We start from the raw sequence: 17,697 nt of genomic DNA on the forward strand, positions 1-17,697 counted from the left end.
ATGAAATATTATGAAAGTAGAACATATAGAGAAGACTCATTAAGTCAGCAAATTGACTCAGTGACAGCTATACTGCAATATCTAAAGTTTGCCAACAGTGGCTCAGAATAGCCATCACAAACTCAAAAGAAACCTTTTGTTTATGAAGACTTTCTTCATTAAAAACACCAAGTCTCACTATAATTGCTATATTTAAACTACTCTGGTATTCAGAAAGAATGTATACTTAGCAGTTGGTCGTTTTTGTTGCTAAAGAATACCAAAAGCCACATAAGAAAACATTTAGAAGCAGCGGATTGAGTACATTGAGCCACCAACTGTCTGTCTGTTAATCATTCACTTTTTTATTAAACCACCAGCTGGTGGAGGCAATGGGAATGTTTTCTTCAGGAAGAAGAAGCATTATGGACAGCATATGGGTACAGTAGCAGCATTGGGATGGACAGGAGACCAGTTAAACACAGGCCTGCAAAGCATTCACATAATGGAAGGATGATAATCTGTGTTCAGTATGGAGGATAGAGTGTGTCAGAGGGGGAAAGAAAATAGTGTGTGTGTGTGTGTTAAGTGGTGTATAACAGAATATTGAAATAACCCAGTCCCAGCTGATCCTTCCCCCCAGTGTTTCCTGTTGTGCGTTTGGACTTTTGCTTCTTGTTCTCCTGTCAGGCACTGAGATCCACCGGCTTGTAAAGCAAAGCAGAGTACGAATGTCACAAGCACAATCTTACAATCTGATCATCATTCATTGCTTTATCTCTGGAGTGATTGTCCCTGCAGAGCAGAGCGGGCCTGCTGCATAGGAGCATTTTCAAGTAAACAATAAACAACAGCGAACACAGCTGCAAACTATGCAGACGTACTCTGTGTCTGGTTATACAACCGAGACGCCCCTCATGGCTGAACAGATGGAAGGGCTGTTTGTCCGTGTGTGCTGTTTTCAGAGGCTGTCACATGTGGAAACAGCGACCACCAGTGGTTACAAACGGCAACTGAATATTAAAGAAAAGGCATTCAGCTTTAGGACACTGATGTTGCCTGTAAGGTGGCAAGAAAATTGCCAGCATACAGTACATATAATGTTAATGAACAGGCCTGAAAGTGAAATCAAAGTAATGTCATAGTTAAAGAGTTAAAATCTACGCCCCTACAGATATGAAGTAAACAGAACAATTCTACACGAAGACTTATATAGGAAAAATTTCAAGCACACATACAGTATCTTAAAACTCATTCCTGTCTTTATGAGGTAAAACAATAAGGGCAAGAAGGTACTAAAGCAAATAAACAAAACAAAACAAAAAAAGTCTTTGAGGAATAGTTTGACATTTACACTGATTTGCTTTCTTGCCAAGAGAAGATTGACACCACTGTCATGGATGTAGAAATATAAAGCTGGAGCCAGGAGACATTAAATCTGTTTGACTGAAAAAAACATGGAGAAACAACTAACTTTGCTCCGGCTGAAGATAAAAAAAACATAGCTTGCTAATTACTCTATGAAATCCATGAAATAGCGGGTTATAACCAATCGTAAAAATCACAACAAGAGCCAGTTCGCTATTTCCATTTTTAATGCTAAGCTAAGCTAACCAGCTGCTGGCTCTAGACTGTACATTTAGCGCAGGGTTACGAGAGTGGCATCGATCTTCTCGTCTAACTCTCAGCAAGAATGCAAATTAGCGTATTTCCCAAAATGTCAAACTATTCTTTAATTATGTGTTCTTGAACTTGTGAAAGAAATAAACATATATGGCTACAGTGTTTCTAAGATAAAATGAAATCAATATAAATATCTCTCTTTAATAGCAGCCAACATCGGTGAAGAATATTTTAGATTTTGATCTGAATTAACACAAGAATTATTAAACATGGATTATAATCTACGTTGTGTGGGGAGCCAAAACAAGTAAAGTCTAAAGTCTCTTTCACATTCACTGCCGTCCAAAAATAGCCTTTATGAACTGAATCACCGGGCTATGTTCTGTAGACACAAACATGCAAATAGCACACGTGCAAAAAAAAAAAAAGAAAAAAAGAAAACTTGTTCACACACATAAACAGTGGAAAAGCATAGGTGTGTATCATTCATGGACATGTTTAATGTCGAGGTTACTTTTTGTGACGTTGATGATGCTCAACATGTTAGATGAGGTCATTAATACTGTGCAATTATCAAGTTTGATTATGTGTAAAATTGGCAAAAAAAAAAAAGACACATAACCTCCACAGGCATAGGTGTTGGCACTTTCGCACACCCAGTAACCCATCCCCCATCCCACCCCCCCTCTAGGCATCATGACTCCCATATGAACACATAGTAGACGTGTTTGAGGTCAAAGGATGCAAAAACATGAAAGAGACAAGGAGAAAGAGAGACTGACTAAGGACAATTTTGCTTGTGGATGGCTGCAGTGTAGCATTTTTCAAAAACAAATATACATATACATACAGTACATACATACAAATATATCTGTCAATTTATAATACAGTGATTTTTTTTTTATTCATAATCATTTCTTAAATAAATTGTGGTTCATTGCACTTTGTTAAAATAATTAATTATATGATTTCTCTTAAAGGCAATAGTGTGATTTTTTTAAAGGTGAAAAAGATAGTGTACCATAAGCCTGATTTAGGATAATAGTAAAAATAACAAGATCTGTAATATACATACTGTATCTGTAAAAGACCCTCACCTCCTCATATACATGAATGGATGTTCGTCTCTATATGTAGCATGTCCTTTTTGATATGACATGTGTGCCCCACGCACACCTTTGTGTACATGCTCGTGCATGCTCGTATGCCAGTTTATGTCATATCATGTCTCCACGCATACATATATATATACAATATTATAAAATAAATAAATACAGGAAAACATTCTTGGTTCGTGGTTGAACTGTTTCTTTCAAAGCGGTTTTTGGGGCAGTCTTTGACCAACCGTTGCTCTCTGCTTGTTTGGGTTTGAGTCTTCGCTGATTGGATCAACAGTTGACTGAGCCTCCCTGAAAGATGCACGGGTAAGGGAGTTGCATTTTTGTGTGTGTGTGTGGGGGGGGGGTGTGACTGTGAATATATATGTGTGTGTGCAAAAACAGTCTGTGTCCAGTGTAAGAAGGGGGGACCAAAGTCTTTGGCCTGAGGACAAAATACAGCGAGTGTTTTGTTATGCTGTGTGTGTGTGTGTGTGTGTGTGTTTGTGTTTGTGTGTTTGTGTGGGGGGGGGAAGGATGGCCAGGGTTTGCATGCACTCTGTTATCCTCTAGTCCAAGTCACCGCTATGAAAGTGTCAGATTGTCCCAAAAAGAAGCTCAGTCACAGGTACTGTCCGAGTGTACCCTCTGTAAGAGGGTGTAGTACAGCAGGGATTCTGACAGCGTTCAGGTGGGGGTGTTCAGGGTGACACAGCACCCGTCTTCCCCACTGCCCCTCCATGAAAGGGTCTCACTGACTCACTGACTGACTGACTGACTGGGGGCTACTGGTTGGAGCACAACCGTCACTCCACCCGCCTCCGCTTCCCCACTTTCCCTCACCTCCATCTACGCCACCGTGTGTGCCCACGAGACAGGGTGGAGGTTCTGGGTCTCCACCGAGCTCGGCGGGGACTAGATGGGTCCCTCGTTGTGGGCGCTGTGGTTGCTCCTGCTGAGGCCCACACAGTTCTGCTGCTGGTTGAGCAGGTGGGACGTCTCATTGGCCACGACTACAGACACGGCGGGGGTGGTGCTAGTGGTGCTCGCTGTAGTGGTGACGACGGCGGGGGTCTCCACTCCGTCATGGAGCTCCGTCAGCGTGAGCTCGATCTTAGTGAACTCACTGTCTGTCGATTGGGGCGTTTTGTCCATCCGTGATGCCATTACGGCGTTCTGGTACTGTTGGCGTGTTACCTAGGGAACAGAGAAGATGGTGTCATGATGAGGTCAAATGTCACTTTGATTGGGTTTTTAGAGCTCAAAAGGCGTTTTTATAAATTCCTTTATAGTGCTTCTGAAAACATATTTTTATCATAAGCCTTCTTTATAACCTTATTCAATTTGGGTTAATTTGTCCATGTGTGTATTTGTGTGTCTGCAGGTTGGTTTATGTGATACATATGTAACATGTATTACATCAACAGGCTTCAGAGTGTCACACAATTTAGTCAGTGGGTGTAATGGGTGTCTACATGAGGAACCATCTGGTTAAAACAAGATACAAACTGGTAAAACAGTTTTATTTTAATATAAAAATCTCAAATCAGCATAAATTGAGTTCTTTTGGCCACAGTATTGAGATACTAATAATCAATTGCCTAATAACCCTATGCTAGAGTCTTCAGGAGCTCAGTAACCAGCAGCTTCTATAGCAGCATCCATATATCTGTATTAAACATGCATACTGGTCAGAACACTAATGTTATTTACGCACATGTGAGCCTCAGTGTGCCTTTCTTGCTCACCTTTATAAACTGCAGGTCTGAACGGGCTCTGACAGAGTAGTCAGGTACGTAGATCTGCAGGAAGGAGTTGAGCTGGTTGTTGCTGCTGCCGAGAGTCGGGGTGATGGCGTCAATGCGATCACTCCTGTTCAGAGAGTCTGAGTGGTTGAGTCCAAACGGCCGTGGAGGAGATTTATTTTCTGTAAGGAGGTGATGTGAAAGAATACATTTCAACTCCCCAAAAACACATGAAAGACCAAGTCTAGATAAAGAGCAACATACAGTATATTACATAAGAGTTATATAATGTTTCTTTCACACATTTGATCCCCTGACCAGCACTAACAGCAGGACAAAGTTTTCATTTATAGTGTGAAATATCTCGACATGTATTTGATTGACACAACGAACTGTGTACAGACATTGGTGGTTACCATGTAATAAATTGCACTGGATTTGATCCTCTGTCTTTTACTCTAGCTCCACCATGAGGTTCAAATCAGGTTCAGCTGTACTTTGATATTAGTGCTAAAAAGCTAATGCTAGCATACTAACATACTAAACTAAGACTGTGAACATGGTAAACATTTGTGCAGCCTAACAAGAGACGCTATAGCTTGTCGGTACACTTGTTAATAAACAATCAATCCTTATTGCGTTAATCTAATACACCTTTACGTCTGTATGACAGTTGCTATTGATCAGTATTGTTGTTCTGTCCAGTTAGGTGCTCTCTACATACACATATATTGCAGCTTTTGATAGCTAGAGAGGAAAACACTCTTGCAGTGTGTTTGCTCTAACCCACAATGTTCTCTCAAACTACTTGAGCTGCTCAACAGCTTCATCAGCATTTGGGATCCTGTGTATTGGTGACATTTTTTTCAGGTCAAGTGTTAGATATTAGCACAGACGCTTGCTGTGATGTATGGAAATCTAATTTCTACATAAGTCTTTAGGTGAGGGGAGTTTCATACAACAGGTATTGAGTCAGTGGTCTCCAGTGATGCTGCTTCCTCCTATGTGCTACCACATAGAAGACTTGTTCTGGGTTTTTTTTTGTTATTTCTTTTAAAATTTTTAATTAAAGCCAGATTATGTTTTCCACTTCTTAAAGAAGCCTAGTGAAAATCACACACAACAAAGTGGAAACGGCTTGGCCAACGCTAATGCTACTACGCAGACTGGAATGTATGTAATCCCATGTAGGAATATGTGTGTGAGTTTGTGTGCGTGTGTGTGCGTGCGTGCGTGCTTGTGTGCGGACCAAGCGCAGTGGGCCAAAGACCTGGCATGTGAACCCTTGTGGATTAGTACTCCACTTTCTAGGGGCCGTAGGGGCCAGGTCAATATAGAAAACGGCGGTGTGTGTCAAGAATACACACATAATGCATTTATGTAGACACACACTCAAACATGTGCGCAGTGGGGCACCAAAGTGGGTGAAAAAAACATGTCAAGAGGTGCACTGTAGGTCATAGCTAAAGGGAGAAAGAGAGTGTATTTGTTTAACTGTATTTCCGTATACATGTGGGTGTGTTTGTGTTTGTGGCAGCATGTTTGTAGTTGTGTGTGTGGAGTGTGTGTGCTCTGTGTACGTGTGCAATGTGCATGTGAACATGTGTCTTTGTATGTGCGCTCAGTGGTGTCCGGCAGGGGGCTGTAGCTGTAGGTCTTGTTTATGTAGTCAGAGGGTTAAAGGTTAGGGGCGAGTGGGGCGGAGCCTGGGTCCACTCTGGGGCCTCCAGTCTCCAACACCATTCAGCCACTTGACTAATGGCTCAGGGGGATGAGGGTATTAAGTCTCAGTCTGAATCTGTTTTTCCTCTCTGTGTCTTTCTCTTTCACTTACACATGCATGAATATACAGTACATGGTGCATTCACGGACAAAGGGACTTTCAGGCATGCACCCATCAGTCACAAAGTCACTCAAAACAAAACAAAAAAAACCCACTCATGCAGATGATGAAGATCAAAATGGCCTAGTTAACAGGATGATATTAGTGTGGTATCAGATGTGAAGTGTGTGTGTGTGTGTGTGTGTGTGTGTGTGTGTGTGTGTGTGTGTGTGTGTGTGTGTGTGTGTGTGTGTGTGTGTGTGTGTGTGTGTATTGACAGAACAGGCCACTGTACCTGGAGATCCTGCTAGTGATTCAGCCCTACTGACCACAAATGTACGAGACAGGGAGAGGGGCACTTGGGGGAGAGAGGGAGAATACAAGAGGGGAAGAAAAGAAAGAAGAGAGTCTGTCAAAGTGGAGAAATAATCAATGCATATACACAAATAGTAAACATGGATTAAACCTACAAGGGAAGCTTAAGCAACACTTGTATAACCCCAACAGGAAGGAACTGCCAATCACCTTCACTGTTACTGAGCAGCATAACATGAAGTCAGAGAAAATGCACTACTGGTACACCATCATGTCCACTCATAAAGTATCTGATTTGTCACTGCTGAGTGCCTACACATAGGCCAGAACGGTCATTCTGCTGATTCACCAGTAGGTGTCTCTCAGATCCCACCACCCATGTGAATCATAATGGTTGAAAAAGGGCTGAGAATAGTACTGTAGTTTATGAATGAACTGAGAGGACTGAGCGGATCAGTAGGTGACGCTTTCTCATGATGTCACTGCAGGACGGCCTCGTCAGTCCTACAATCATTGTTCATAAACATTCATCCAAGGAAATTTATGCTATCAATCAAAGAAAGTCCTAAACTGATCTGTACTTTGTTACTTACACAAATCACAGGGAGGACAATGTAGAGGCAGATGTGGACCATTTAAAAGGATTTAGGATGCGGAGTTGACACTGGTTTCACATTTGTTTTCACCATAACATTGCTAGTGATGTGAACTTGTATATTGCTGCTAAAATCTTACATCAAGCAATGAGTAATGGTCTTGAAGTTAGAGCAAAGAAATATGTGATAAATATAAAGTACAATGAGAGTGTTTGTGACTGGGGGAATACTAGTGTTGATAAGATACCAAAACAATACTTTTTTCTTTTTCCATTGAACACAGTCCTCAAAGGTTGAAGTTTACAGTCTAATATTAGGATTTAATCCAAATTGTCTGAGCAAAGAAGGAATAAAAAGGAGTCTGAATCTGAGCGTTCAAAGCCAGCTTTCGGTACTTGGTGCTATGGATGCATTTCAGTCAGAATAAAAAAAGCAGGTAAGCTTTGTGTCTTATTTGTGACTTATTTTTAGTGGAAATAAGCGACAGCAGATGTCAACATGAATGGCCTAGATCACCTGCACACAAAACTGCATTTGTATGGTTTACTCAAGAATAAGAAATGTTTAAATTAGCTGGGGATTTTCTGAACATCAAAAGGGACAAATCTTTGGTGAAACACTCCAATGAATCATTTTACTTTGGTCAAACACCAGCTGTCAGAGATCTTACCTGGCGAGGCTGTGAGAGCCATCATCCCATAGAAGGAGAACGGCCCCGCTTCAAACTTCATCCCCTCTTTTCCTGCCTCCACCTCAACTTTCCCCTGTGATGGCAACATCCACAGATGACAAGGAACAAAGTGTTACTCAAACATACTGTAATTTCCTTTCAGACTGTACATATGTTATGACACTAACACTAACCCTTTCTAATTCATTATAAATTGCACTGTATTTCTGTATGGAGCATTAGTGCTTCATTGTGTCAGTTACCATTTCTAGCTTGGATTTCCGCTACAGCTTTGCAGTTACACTTTCACCCTATTCAAAATCTGCCACTTTCCTGCTCAAATATATTTATTCATCCTGCCCGTGAGTTTAGAACAAATCCCTCCCCCCAAACACCCCACCCTCTTTCCATTCCTTTTTACTACATGTAGAAAATCCGTACTCTGTTTAATAGCTCCCAATCTGCTCCTAAAACCTGGTCTCAAGGGCAGTGACCCCACACGTGTGCACTCCAAATACTGATTTTAACTCTATCTATGAGTGTTTACATGTGCATTATCCTGTTTTTGATTACATCCAGGTTGGGACTTCCCTTGACCTCGGGTCGTTTAAAGACCTGATACTCTCCCTAACACCAAAGAGGAGGACTCTATGTTGACACCAGCAACGTATTCAGAGACAGAGCAGACGGTCAGACTTGAAGGTCAGCAGCACTTGTTTTCATCCGCTTTTGAATAAATAATTGTAACTCTATAGCAGGATTTTTGTCTGCAAAGAGAGGGTGGCAGGGAGGAAAGCAGAGGGATGGGTATACAGTACCACTACTGATATACTACTGTCTTTACATTTTGAAGTACAGTACAGTGGCAGGACATCTGGTTTATTTATGGCTTGAAAACAGTGAAATACATACATTATATTTCACTGATTCTATCTGTGGTTTATATGTATTAAAACTGGCAAAAGTGTTCAATCACAGTACAGAATTTCCTTTATACTGACCACATTTTTAATTATATTTTGAAGTGTTGTATCTCTTGGGCCAGATATGTATATTACTAATGAGCTGTTTATCTGTGGTATTGTTGTTTGCTTTAATCCAAAGTGCCCTGCAGTGCAATCATACCATGCATACCTTTTTAGGATGCGTGGCCCCTGTGGGAACAAACCTGCAGTACAGCTGCGTTAGATGGATGACTGTACTGTGAAAAACTGTAGGACAGAGGAAAACAATAGCTTGTAGTACTAACAGCAGCATGTCTCTGTCTTAAATGTGTTTAGCGTAATGTATTGTGTAGTGTAGTCTGGTTAGGGTACAAATACTGTTGTCCTTTAATAAGTGACAGAAATTTACATTTTTTAAATGTCACTAGCAGAGTGCAGACAGGGGTCCGCTGTTGGTCATTACTTTGGAGCAAACCTCTCGATATGTCACTCTGCACCTCACTGTGTCCACACACCTGCAGTATGAGGATGAAATAATCCACGGGCTTGTTCCTGTGGAAGAGGTAGTGCTCTGCCGCCCGCTTGTTTTTCTCATCGTATTTCAGCTCCTGGATGACGTTGGGGTGCTTCAACAAGCGCAGCAGAATCTTTTCTGACATTTGTACCGGTGCAAATGGCTCGACCTCTGAAGAAACACACAGGGACAGAGAGGGAGACATTAATTACAGCCCAACCCATACTAGATTTTAGGGCTGATAAATACAGTGATATATTAGCCAGTAGTCATTTTTTATGATTATAAATGACATATTTTTAATTTCTGGAGTGTTGGTTAGACATTAAAGGTGTCACCTGTGCTTACACTATAATTTTGTTGGACATTTTTCACTCATTTCTGTAACTTTATGAACTTAATATCTAATCAACAAAACAGATTTGTTCCTAAGAGGCCAAATGAGCATTCACTTATTTTCTCATACTAGAATTTCCTCTTTTGCCAAACACAATTCTCAAGATCTTGTTCAGATCTGTCGTGTAAGTCATGTACAGATTTGTGGAAAACACACTCATTTGACTTCAGAATTATAATGTCTTAATCTGAATGCCTGCAAAGTTTAAATGTGTTACACAAATCAACTAGAATAAAAATAAATAACCAGAATTAACCTATGCAAAATCAATATTCTGTTCACCACATTAGGCCACCATCAGGGTTTGTTAAATTAGTGGGAGATTTTTTCTTTCCTTCCTTTTTCTGATCTGATTGGCATACTTTGGCATGGCAACTGCAGCTTCCCCCGTCTAGTATGTTAGTGACTGTCACTGACTCTCATCTAAGCCACGGACCACTTTGCTTTAGAAAGACGTTTAATAGGATCTAACTTGATGTCGAACCATTTACTCTTTATTACTGTTACTGCTAATGATACACAGCTGACAGCTGTAACCTAATATTAATATTGTTTCAATACTGTTTCAGGTCTTCCAATACTGCTACAGACACTGCTACACTTGTGCACTTGAAGCTTGGCAGTGTAAAATTCCTCTTTTTTGGGAATGAAACTTGCCCACAAACACAGTGAAACACTTAGTTTTATATGGAAATTTTAGGGGCATTGATTTCGTCAATGATGAAATCTCACGATCACTGACAAAATTCATCGGATTGAAACAAGTAATTTACTTTGTGCAGTTAAGAGAGTTTGGTGAGTCGACCAGGGAAACCTCATATGAGCAAACCTAAGGCTTAGAATAAGAATATGAAAATGTTCTTGCATGAGGTCCAAAATGTCTCTCCGCATTGTAATTTTCACTATTGTTAGTACGTATGTCTGTATATATGACTCCTATTACAAGTCAGTCTGTTCTGAAAAAGAGATTCCTCCTCTGTTGCTCTTCCTAAGGTTTAAATATCCATTAAAGTTTATTTTCCTTACCCAAATTCTAAGGAAAGATGTTTTTTTTTATGTTGTAATGATTGTAATAAATATCTGTGTATTTGTGATTTCAGGATATACACTTGACTTGACTTGATCCAATATTTAGTTGCAGACCTAGTTTTAAGCTGTTACTGCATTTGTCTGAGTGAACTAACATACAAACCTGACCAAAAAGTCCTTTGTAACTTTTAAACACTGTATCCAGATTGTAACTGGTCTGCCTCAACCACCTAATGGGCCAATCAGCTCCTTCACCTCAGCGGCGGTGATATGTGTCAGCTGGCTGCTGGCTCCACCACCAGGAACTAAACTCCCTAATAGCCTTTAGAGGAACTTAATCAACGCTTAGCTGCTAGGTCAAAGTTCTAAAGCAAATCCATCTGCAATGAGGCTATAGTCAACTACTACTGCTGCTGCTGCTGCTGTAGTAGCACTTGGATATTCTGCAGCCTGTTCAGAAATCCATTTCCCAAGGGAAAGTGGGTGAAATATTTCACATTTTACACTAAGTATGTCGACTTGTGTGAGAACCCCGATCATAGGCCAAAAATGCTGGACGTGATGTCACTGAGGAACGAGAGTAAGCAAACAGGGTGGTGTTTTTAAAGCTGTGAGCTAAGATCCCAACATGTAACCTTCAGTGCATGACACGCAAGCAAATAGACGCCTGCGTTTTTTTTTGGGATCTGCGCGCAGTCTGCACAGACATCCCGTGCCGCGCTCCCGAGAGGCCTTCCACCTCTTCACAAAAAAAAACCACACACACACACACACACACACGCAAACCAACACCCTTGTTGTGAGTCCTCACACAACTCATTCCCTCACACACAAACAGCAGATACTCATTCTACACACATACTCACTCCTCCCTACAACCACTTGCCCAAAACTCAAAGCCCATACGGGCACATGCACACACACAAACAACTCACACACACACTTTCCCCACAGTGAGGGGCTGAGGGCACACTGGGGGAAGTCAAGCAGCAACGCAGCCCACTTGCCTGTTGCTAGGAAACGCAGGGTAGCCAGCAGAAGCTGAGGTGATATTTTAACCTTCATTTCATTGTCGGTAGGCTTGAAGGCCGAGAAATCCTGCTTCCTTTCCCGATGGGTGATTTTCTTCTTTGTCTTGTTGTCAGCTGAGGAGGGAAAATGAAAGTTGAGCGTAAGACACAAACGAAAACTTTTTGTGCAACAGGAAAAAGACGATCCACGCCACTCCGCAGATATTGAGCGAGTCCTCCCGGGTCGTAGGGTGACTAAACTTGAGTTACCCAAAGCTTATTGCTTTTTCCGGAAATGTAGCTGTGGCGTTCTTCTCAGAACTAAAAGAGAGCTATAGGGGGCTACACTGTTAGCTTACCACATTCTTAGCATTACTTGAAGCCATATGTATTAGGGCAACAAATAGACTGGCATGTACTCCATGTCTGCAGGCCTGTAAGGATGCCATTAGAGGAGTAACAGTACAGTCAGCTCATGGTTTGGTATGATACATGAAACAGGGTTTACAGTCTACCAGGGAAGAAACTTTTGAGAAGTAAAACACATTCTGACAGTAGAAAATGACTCATTCCTCCCTGGGTGTAAAATGTAAACAAAAACTAACAACATTGTTTTTTAAATAGTATTATGTTGTAGGTTTTGGTGCACAAGACAAATAAGATAACCTCTTAAATGACAAATATAAAGCAGTTATTTATCTACAAAGACACATCAAGTAGTATTTCATATTCTTTAAACCTTAACTAAAACATTGTCACATAAACTGATTTTTTTAGACATTTTTATTTTTTGCATAAACAATGATCTCCTTGTAATCAACCCAACATTCCCCTGGTCTCTTCCACATTTTAGCCTCTTTCAGCTCATTGTTTTGGTTTTCCCATCTGCAACTTTACTGTCTTTGTTCAGTGATTTCAGTGACAAATCTATAAAAGCCAACTGTACGCTACCTGCTCAGCCTCCAACGGCCTACAGGCAAATTTAGTGACTAGCTGGTGAACATTAAGTTCACCTGAGGAGGCACATATTTTCCCAGGAGAGCTAACCAGAGCTACAGAGAGATACTATTGGATTACATTTGTCAAGTGGACACAAACTCCAAACTGACAGTTCAATGTTAATAGAGCACTAAAAACTAAAGCATTATTTATTGATTGCTTTCTTTTCCACTTGGGACAATGGAACAAGCGCTAAATGCAACACTGACTTATATATTTTAAGTTGTTATGGTTAATGTGTTAGCAATCAGTTTCTTGTTTACACCTACAGCTAATTTGCTAAATGCTCCACTATGTTCACCAGCTAGCCACTAACTTTGGCTGCTGTTTGGTGCTGAGCAGGTAGTGTACAGTCAGTTTATCAGAGCTTTCTCACTGAAAGCTGCCTGCTGCATCTGGAAACGGTGTTGATTGAGGCAGAATCTGAGGGCAAGAGAACCAAAACAATATCCTGAAAGAAGCTAAAACACTCCACACAGCTCAGGACAGGGGTCAGGTGATTATTCTCTGTGGGTTCATCACTCCAAGCTACACTTTTCACATTACGTGCATTTGATCTTTTGTTAATAGAAAAATAGTGATTAGTGCAGCTTTAATTATGGACTTTAATTTGCATTTAATATATGCAAACAACAACATACAGAGATTAAGCATTAACAACTGATCAGATTTAGTTAAAAGGTAAATACATTTCCAGCTCCAAAATGTCTTTTCTCATATATTCATATCATGATAAATTGTACCTAAACATACTGTTACACACCTAGATACCATAAACCATTTGTTAATGGCCAAACAGCACTAGTGATTATTTCAGAGCATCTGCAAATTCACGAAAAAGTAATATATAGTTAGACCTACATTAGGTTGGTTTCAGTGGTCACAGTCTAACAGAGCTATTAAATACAGCCCAACCGCTGGGTTGGGATCAATTTATATGTTGTGGATTTTAGACTGGTGTGCTTATTGTGACTGTACTGTGACAGGCTGGAGATGCCTTGCAGTCTTATAGAGGTATGAGCTTTGAGAGGAGAACCTACTGTACAAGTCTGTCTCGTCCAGGATCTCTGACTTGATGATTTCTTCAATAACGTCCTCCAGGGTGACAATACCCAGAACCTCGTAGAAAGGGTCTCCCTCGCCCTCATTGTTCACCCTCTGAACTATGGCCAGGTGGGACTTTCCTAGCAAAACATACATGCACACACAGACACACAAACATGGGTTATAAAGTTAGGGTCATATAATGATAAAGAGAAGTAAATATAGGTCAGGCAGTGACGGGGGTACAAGGGAACAAACAGGCGGGGACAGAAAGGACTATTTCCATTTTGATACATTTTTATAGTATATAAAGTTAACATGTATCACAGACAGAATACTTTTAACATGGTATTTTATACTGTGAAATAGGAACAATAAATCACTCATGTCAGACAGTGTGGTACTGTCATAGCAGTCAGAATGCAGTATGTATTACAACAGTCTGGCAATCCAAATCACACACAGAGCAGGTAACACAAAGTGATATGAAGGAGTAACTACTCTCCATATCAGTTAAACAACCGGGGATGCAGGACATGGCAGATGAAGTGTTAACAGTGTCAGCAGAGACTCAAACAGCCAGAGAGACAGACAGACTGACAGTCCAACACTCCTAAATTTCATCAGGAGTCCCCTTAGCCCTCCCTCCCTCCACATCTGTGTTCCCAGGACCCTCCTGTGAGTCGTACCATCTGAAAAAAAGAAGAAACAAACTGCCGTGTATGCAGAGAATACTGTCAAGCAAAACGCTAAACAAATTCTTTGCCTTTTCTCAGCTTGTGATCATTTAAAAGGAATTTTCCAGAGGCCCAGGCTAATATTAGCCCCTGCAAAATGAAGTTTCCATTCCGCCCCGGCGATATTCTCACCGAGCGAAGGAACAGACCGGGCGAAGCCTCCGCTGTGTGATCAGATTGTCTCGAAATGGGCCGTTTGCATGCAGATACACCTGGGTGTAAATAATGGAGGACATCAGTGTGGTTGTGTGTATGTGTGCATGCACGTGTGTCAGAGTGCACGAGTTTATGGGTGCACAAACGTGTGTGTTTATTTTTGGAGAACACCGGTACATCACTGAGTCAGTGCTCAGATGCTGTTTCAGCTAATGTTAGCTGCTTTGGTGCAGGCTAGTACAGACTGAGGGATGATCAGGAGTGTTTTATTGCACTGCAGCTCACAGCTTCCTCACAACACTGTGGCAGCACACTGATGTGCTTCATACAGAGCCGGAGAGTCTGAATGTGAGAATGTTGTGAGCATTAGATGCAAAATTGATGCTTTCAAGAAATATACTCAGGTTACACATAATAGGCTGGAAGGGTAAGATCCCCAAAGAGAGGTATTAATAATGTAAACACCAGAAATCCACCATTACAAAGAGTCTGCAAATGCCAGGCAACATTCAAGTCTTATTTTCAAAGCATCCAAGAACAGTCTTCATATTTGTATTAAGATGTCAATGACATCTTAAGCGTGTCTCTTTATCACTGAGGGAAAGGTTTAACTAGGACAAGCACAAATGGAGCCTCAGTGGGTTACGGCAATCAGGCCTCAGAAGTCCTTGAGCAAGCAATTACTCTAAACTGCCCAGAGAGGGAAAGACAAATGGAGTGGCCAGCACAGCACAGTGAAACCGATCAATGCTTACTTCCTTCTCTTTAGTGGCATCCATTCCACTCGTCAGGTTAATAAACAAAGCTTCCAAATTTAGGTTTCCAGGAAAAGAATACCGATCTTAACTTCAATATGGAAAGTGTGAACTGAAATTAAAATGGTTTGTTTTCAGCATTTCTTTGGTAGAAATTAACATTACAGTCTCCTGTATTAGTTTAATTTAAAGGAATACACTAATTCTCTTCCTTACTTAGTTACATGATATCTCTGTATGGCAAATATGAAGCTACTGTCACCAGCCGGTTAGCTTAGCTTAGCATAAATGCTGGGAACAATATTTATCCTATCACAACCAGAATAACTTCTTGTTATGATCTCCCCCTATATCTACCTGCATTGACATGACAGAAGTCTCAAACTCAGGTCACATGAACTGAGCAACTACTGTGAGATGTGGTTGAAAGCACCCAAAAAAAAAAGTGGACGTTGAGATTATATACCAAGAATGAACTTTCATATTCAATCATTAACAGCATTTTTAAACAATATTTAAGCCCACTGAATATTTAATGCAAAGAAAAACACCTATTAATATTCCAAAGAGACTTCCTAAATTAATATACAATTATTTACTCTTTCAACCCCCTACAGGAGAGACAAAATGACAGAAAACTTTACTGTACAAGATAATGTAATCCATCAACAACACAGACCACAATTAAAACACCTACAACGCCTTGTACTGACTGATCTAAGTATCTTTTGCAGGGATGTAGTACTCCATCGAATATATTCTAAAACGGTTCCAGAGTGCGATCAAAACTTAATAATTTTCTCGGTCGCACTGGTGCACCTGACGCTGCCCGGGTGAAAACATACATTTATTTCGCAAGCGCATCATCTCTCTGTGTTCTCCTGTGACTGAACTCACACACTCATGGTAGGATCACATCGTGTTCTAAACCAATAAGAGACAGAGCTCGGGCGGGTCTTTGCCTCTGATTGGCTGTGGTCCTGTTCACCGCGCTAAGTTGTGTGTGTTTAAAAATTGCCGAGCCCCGGTCCTTCAGCGACAGCATCAGACTCAGAACCAGAGGAGGAGACCACCGAGTCTGGGATAGAGCCCGGCTCCGAGACCCAAATTAAAAAGGCCAAAATATATTCCTTCAGACAGGACTGGCTGAAACAATTTCCCTGGCTGAGTAAATAGTGCATTCGTGAGCGGGTCAACAACGTTTCGTATTGAAACTTAAAAAAAAAATAACATGTCTAAAAAACACACGATATGCTGTGACAAGTGTGTAGAGAAAGTGGCCCCTCTCCCAGCTGCATTTCAGTGGCAGGTAGTAGAAATCATTATTATTATCATTAATAATTATTTTACTTGAAATGTTTGAGTTTGAAATGTTCAATTTCAGCCCAGTGAATCACTTTAAACACTTTATTTTTCTTTTTATATATAATTGTGCTTCAAATAAAGACAAGCATTTCTCTACACCTTATTCTTGTTTAAAAATCATTCACATTATATAAAAGTTATGGAGAGCGATAAAAAAGGTGACCTTATGGTGTTAAAGGCAACGCAATGAAAAATTTGGGGGCACCTAAATTTTGTGCTGGTGCACCTAAAAAAAAAAGTTAGGCGCACCAGTGCAACCAGTGCAGAAAGTTAGTCTGGAGCCCTGGTTCTTGTTATTATGTCCATGACACGTGTATGGGAGTGACAGGTTCGGCTCTATTGTAGGAAGAGGATCAACCAATGAGAATGTGCGTCAACATAACCTCACCTTTCTGACAGAAACCACGGACTGACCTCCGACCTTTATATGAGCCAGCTGATAAGAGGTGGAGGACATCACTGAGATCAACACGCAATCTATCCTGCTCTTCAAGCAGCCATGTGCTCGCACACACTAAACACACAAATGTAACAGCGCCAGTCACTTGTTTGACAAGTTAAACTAATCCCATCAGGATGTTTGTTCACATCAAGAACACTTTCCATCACCTCCATCTGCAGAGGACTTTACTCAAGGTTAACTATTAGAGATGACCCGTTGTAAGAGCTTTAACAGAGGCCACATAGGTCACTAGTTAAAAAAAAGAATGACAAACACACAGGAAAAAACTGAATGGGAAGCTATTCAGTAGAAATAACAGAGAAAGGCATGTTTATGCAAAGTTAAATAGTGTTTATTCTAGAGTCTGTCCCATGGGCTAAAATGTAAGGAGAAAGAAATTTCAACAATTCAATGGAATAGACTGCAAAGGGCAAATCATACATCCTCCATTCGCTTTA

At 40.8% G+C, this 17,697-nt stretch overlaps 1 protein-coding gene across 2 annotated transcripts in view; it reads right to left on the reverse strand.

The window, feature by feature from the left end:
* Window positions 1-322: 322 nt before the first annotated feature.
* Window positions 323-17,697, reverse strand: part of cnnm2b (cyclin and CBS domain divalent metal cation transport mediator 2b) — a 39,938-nt gene continuing 22,563 nt past the window's right edge. For both annotated transcript variants that reach the window (XM_051384343.1, XM_051384344.1), the window contains 7 exons: window positions 13,781-13,924; window positions 11,739-11,876; window positions 9,307-9,476; window positions 7,848-7,941; window positions 6,562-6,624; window positions 4,448-4,626; window positions 323-3,896 (listed from right to left, as the gene is read on the reverse strand). In XM_051384343.1, coding sequence (XP_051240303.1) covers window positions 3,615-3,896; window positions 4,448-4,626; window positions 6,562-6,624; window positions 7,848-7,941; window positions 9,307-9,476; window positions 11,739-11,876; window positions 13,781-13,924 — 1,070 coding nt within the window. In that variant the 3' untranslated portion in view covers window positions 323-3,614. The remainder of the gene's footprint in view (window positions 3,897-4,447; window positions 4,627-6,561; window positions 6,625-7,847; window positions 7,942-9,306; window positions 9,477-11,738; window positions 11,877-13,780; window positions 13,925-17,697) is intronic.

The sequence above is a fragment of the Dicentrarchus labrax genome, unplaced genomic scaffold, assembly GCF_905237075.1.
Source record: "Dicentrarchus labrax unplaced genomic scaffold, dlabrax2021, whole genome shotgun sequence".
Taxonomy (NCBI): Eukaryota; Metazoa; Chordata; class Actinopteri; family Moronidae; genus Dicentrarchus; species Dicentrarchus labrax.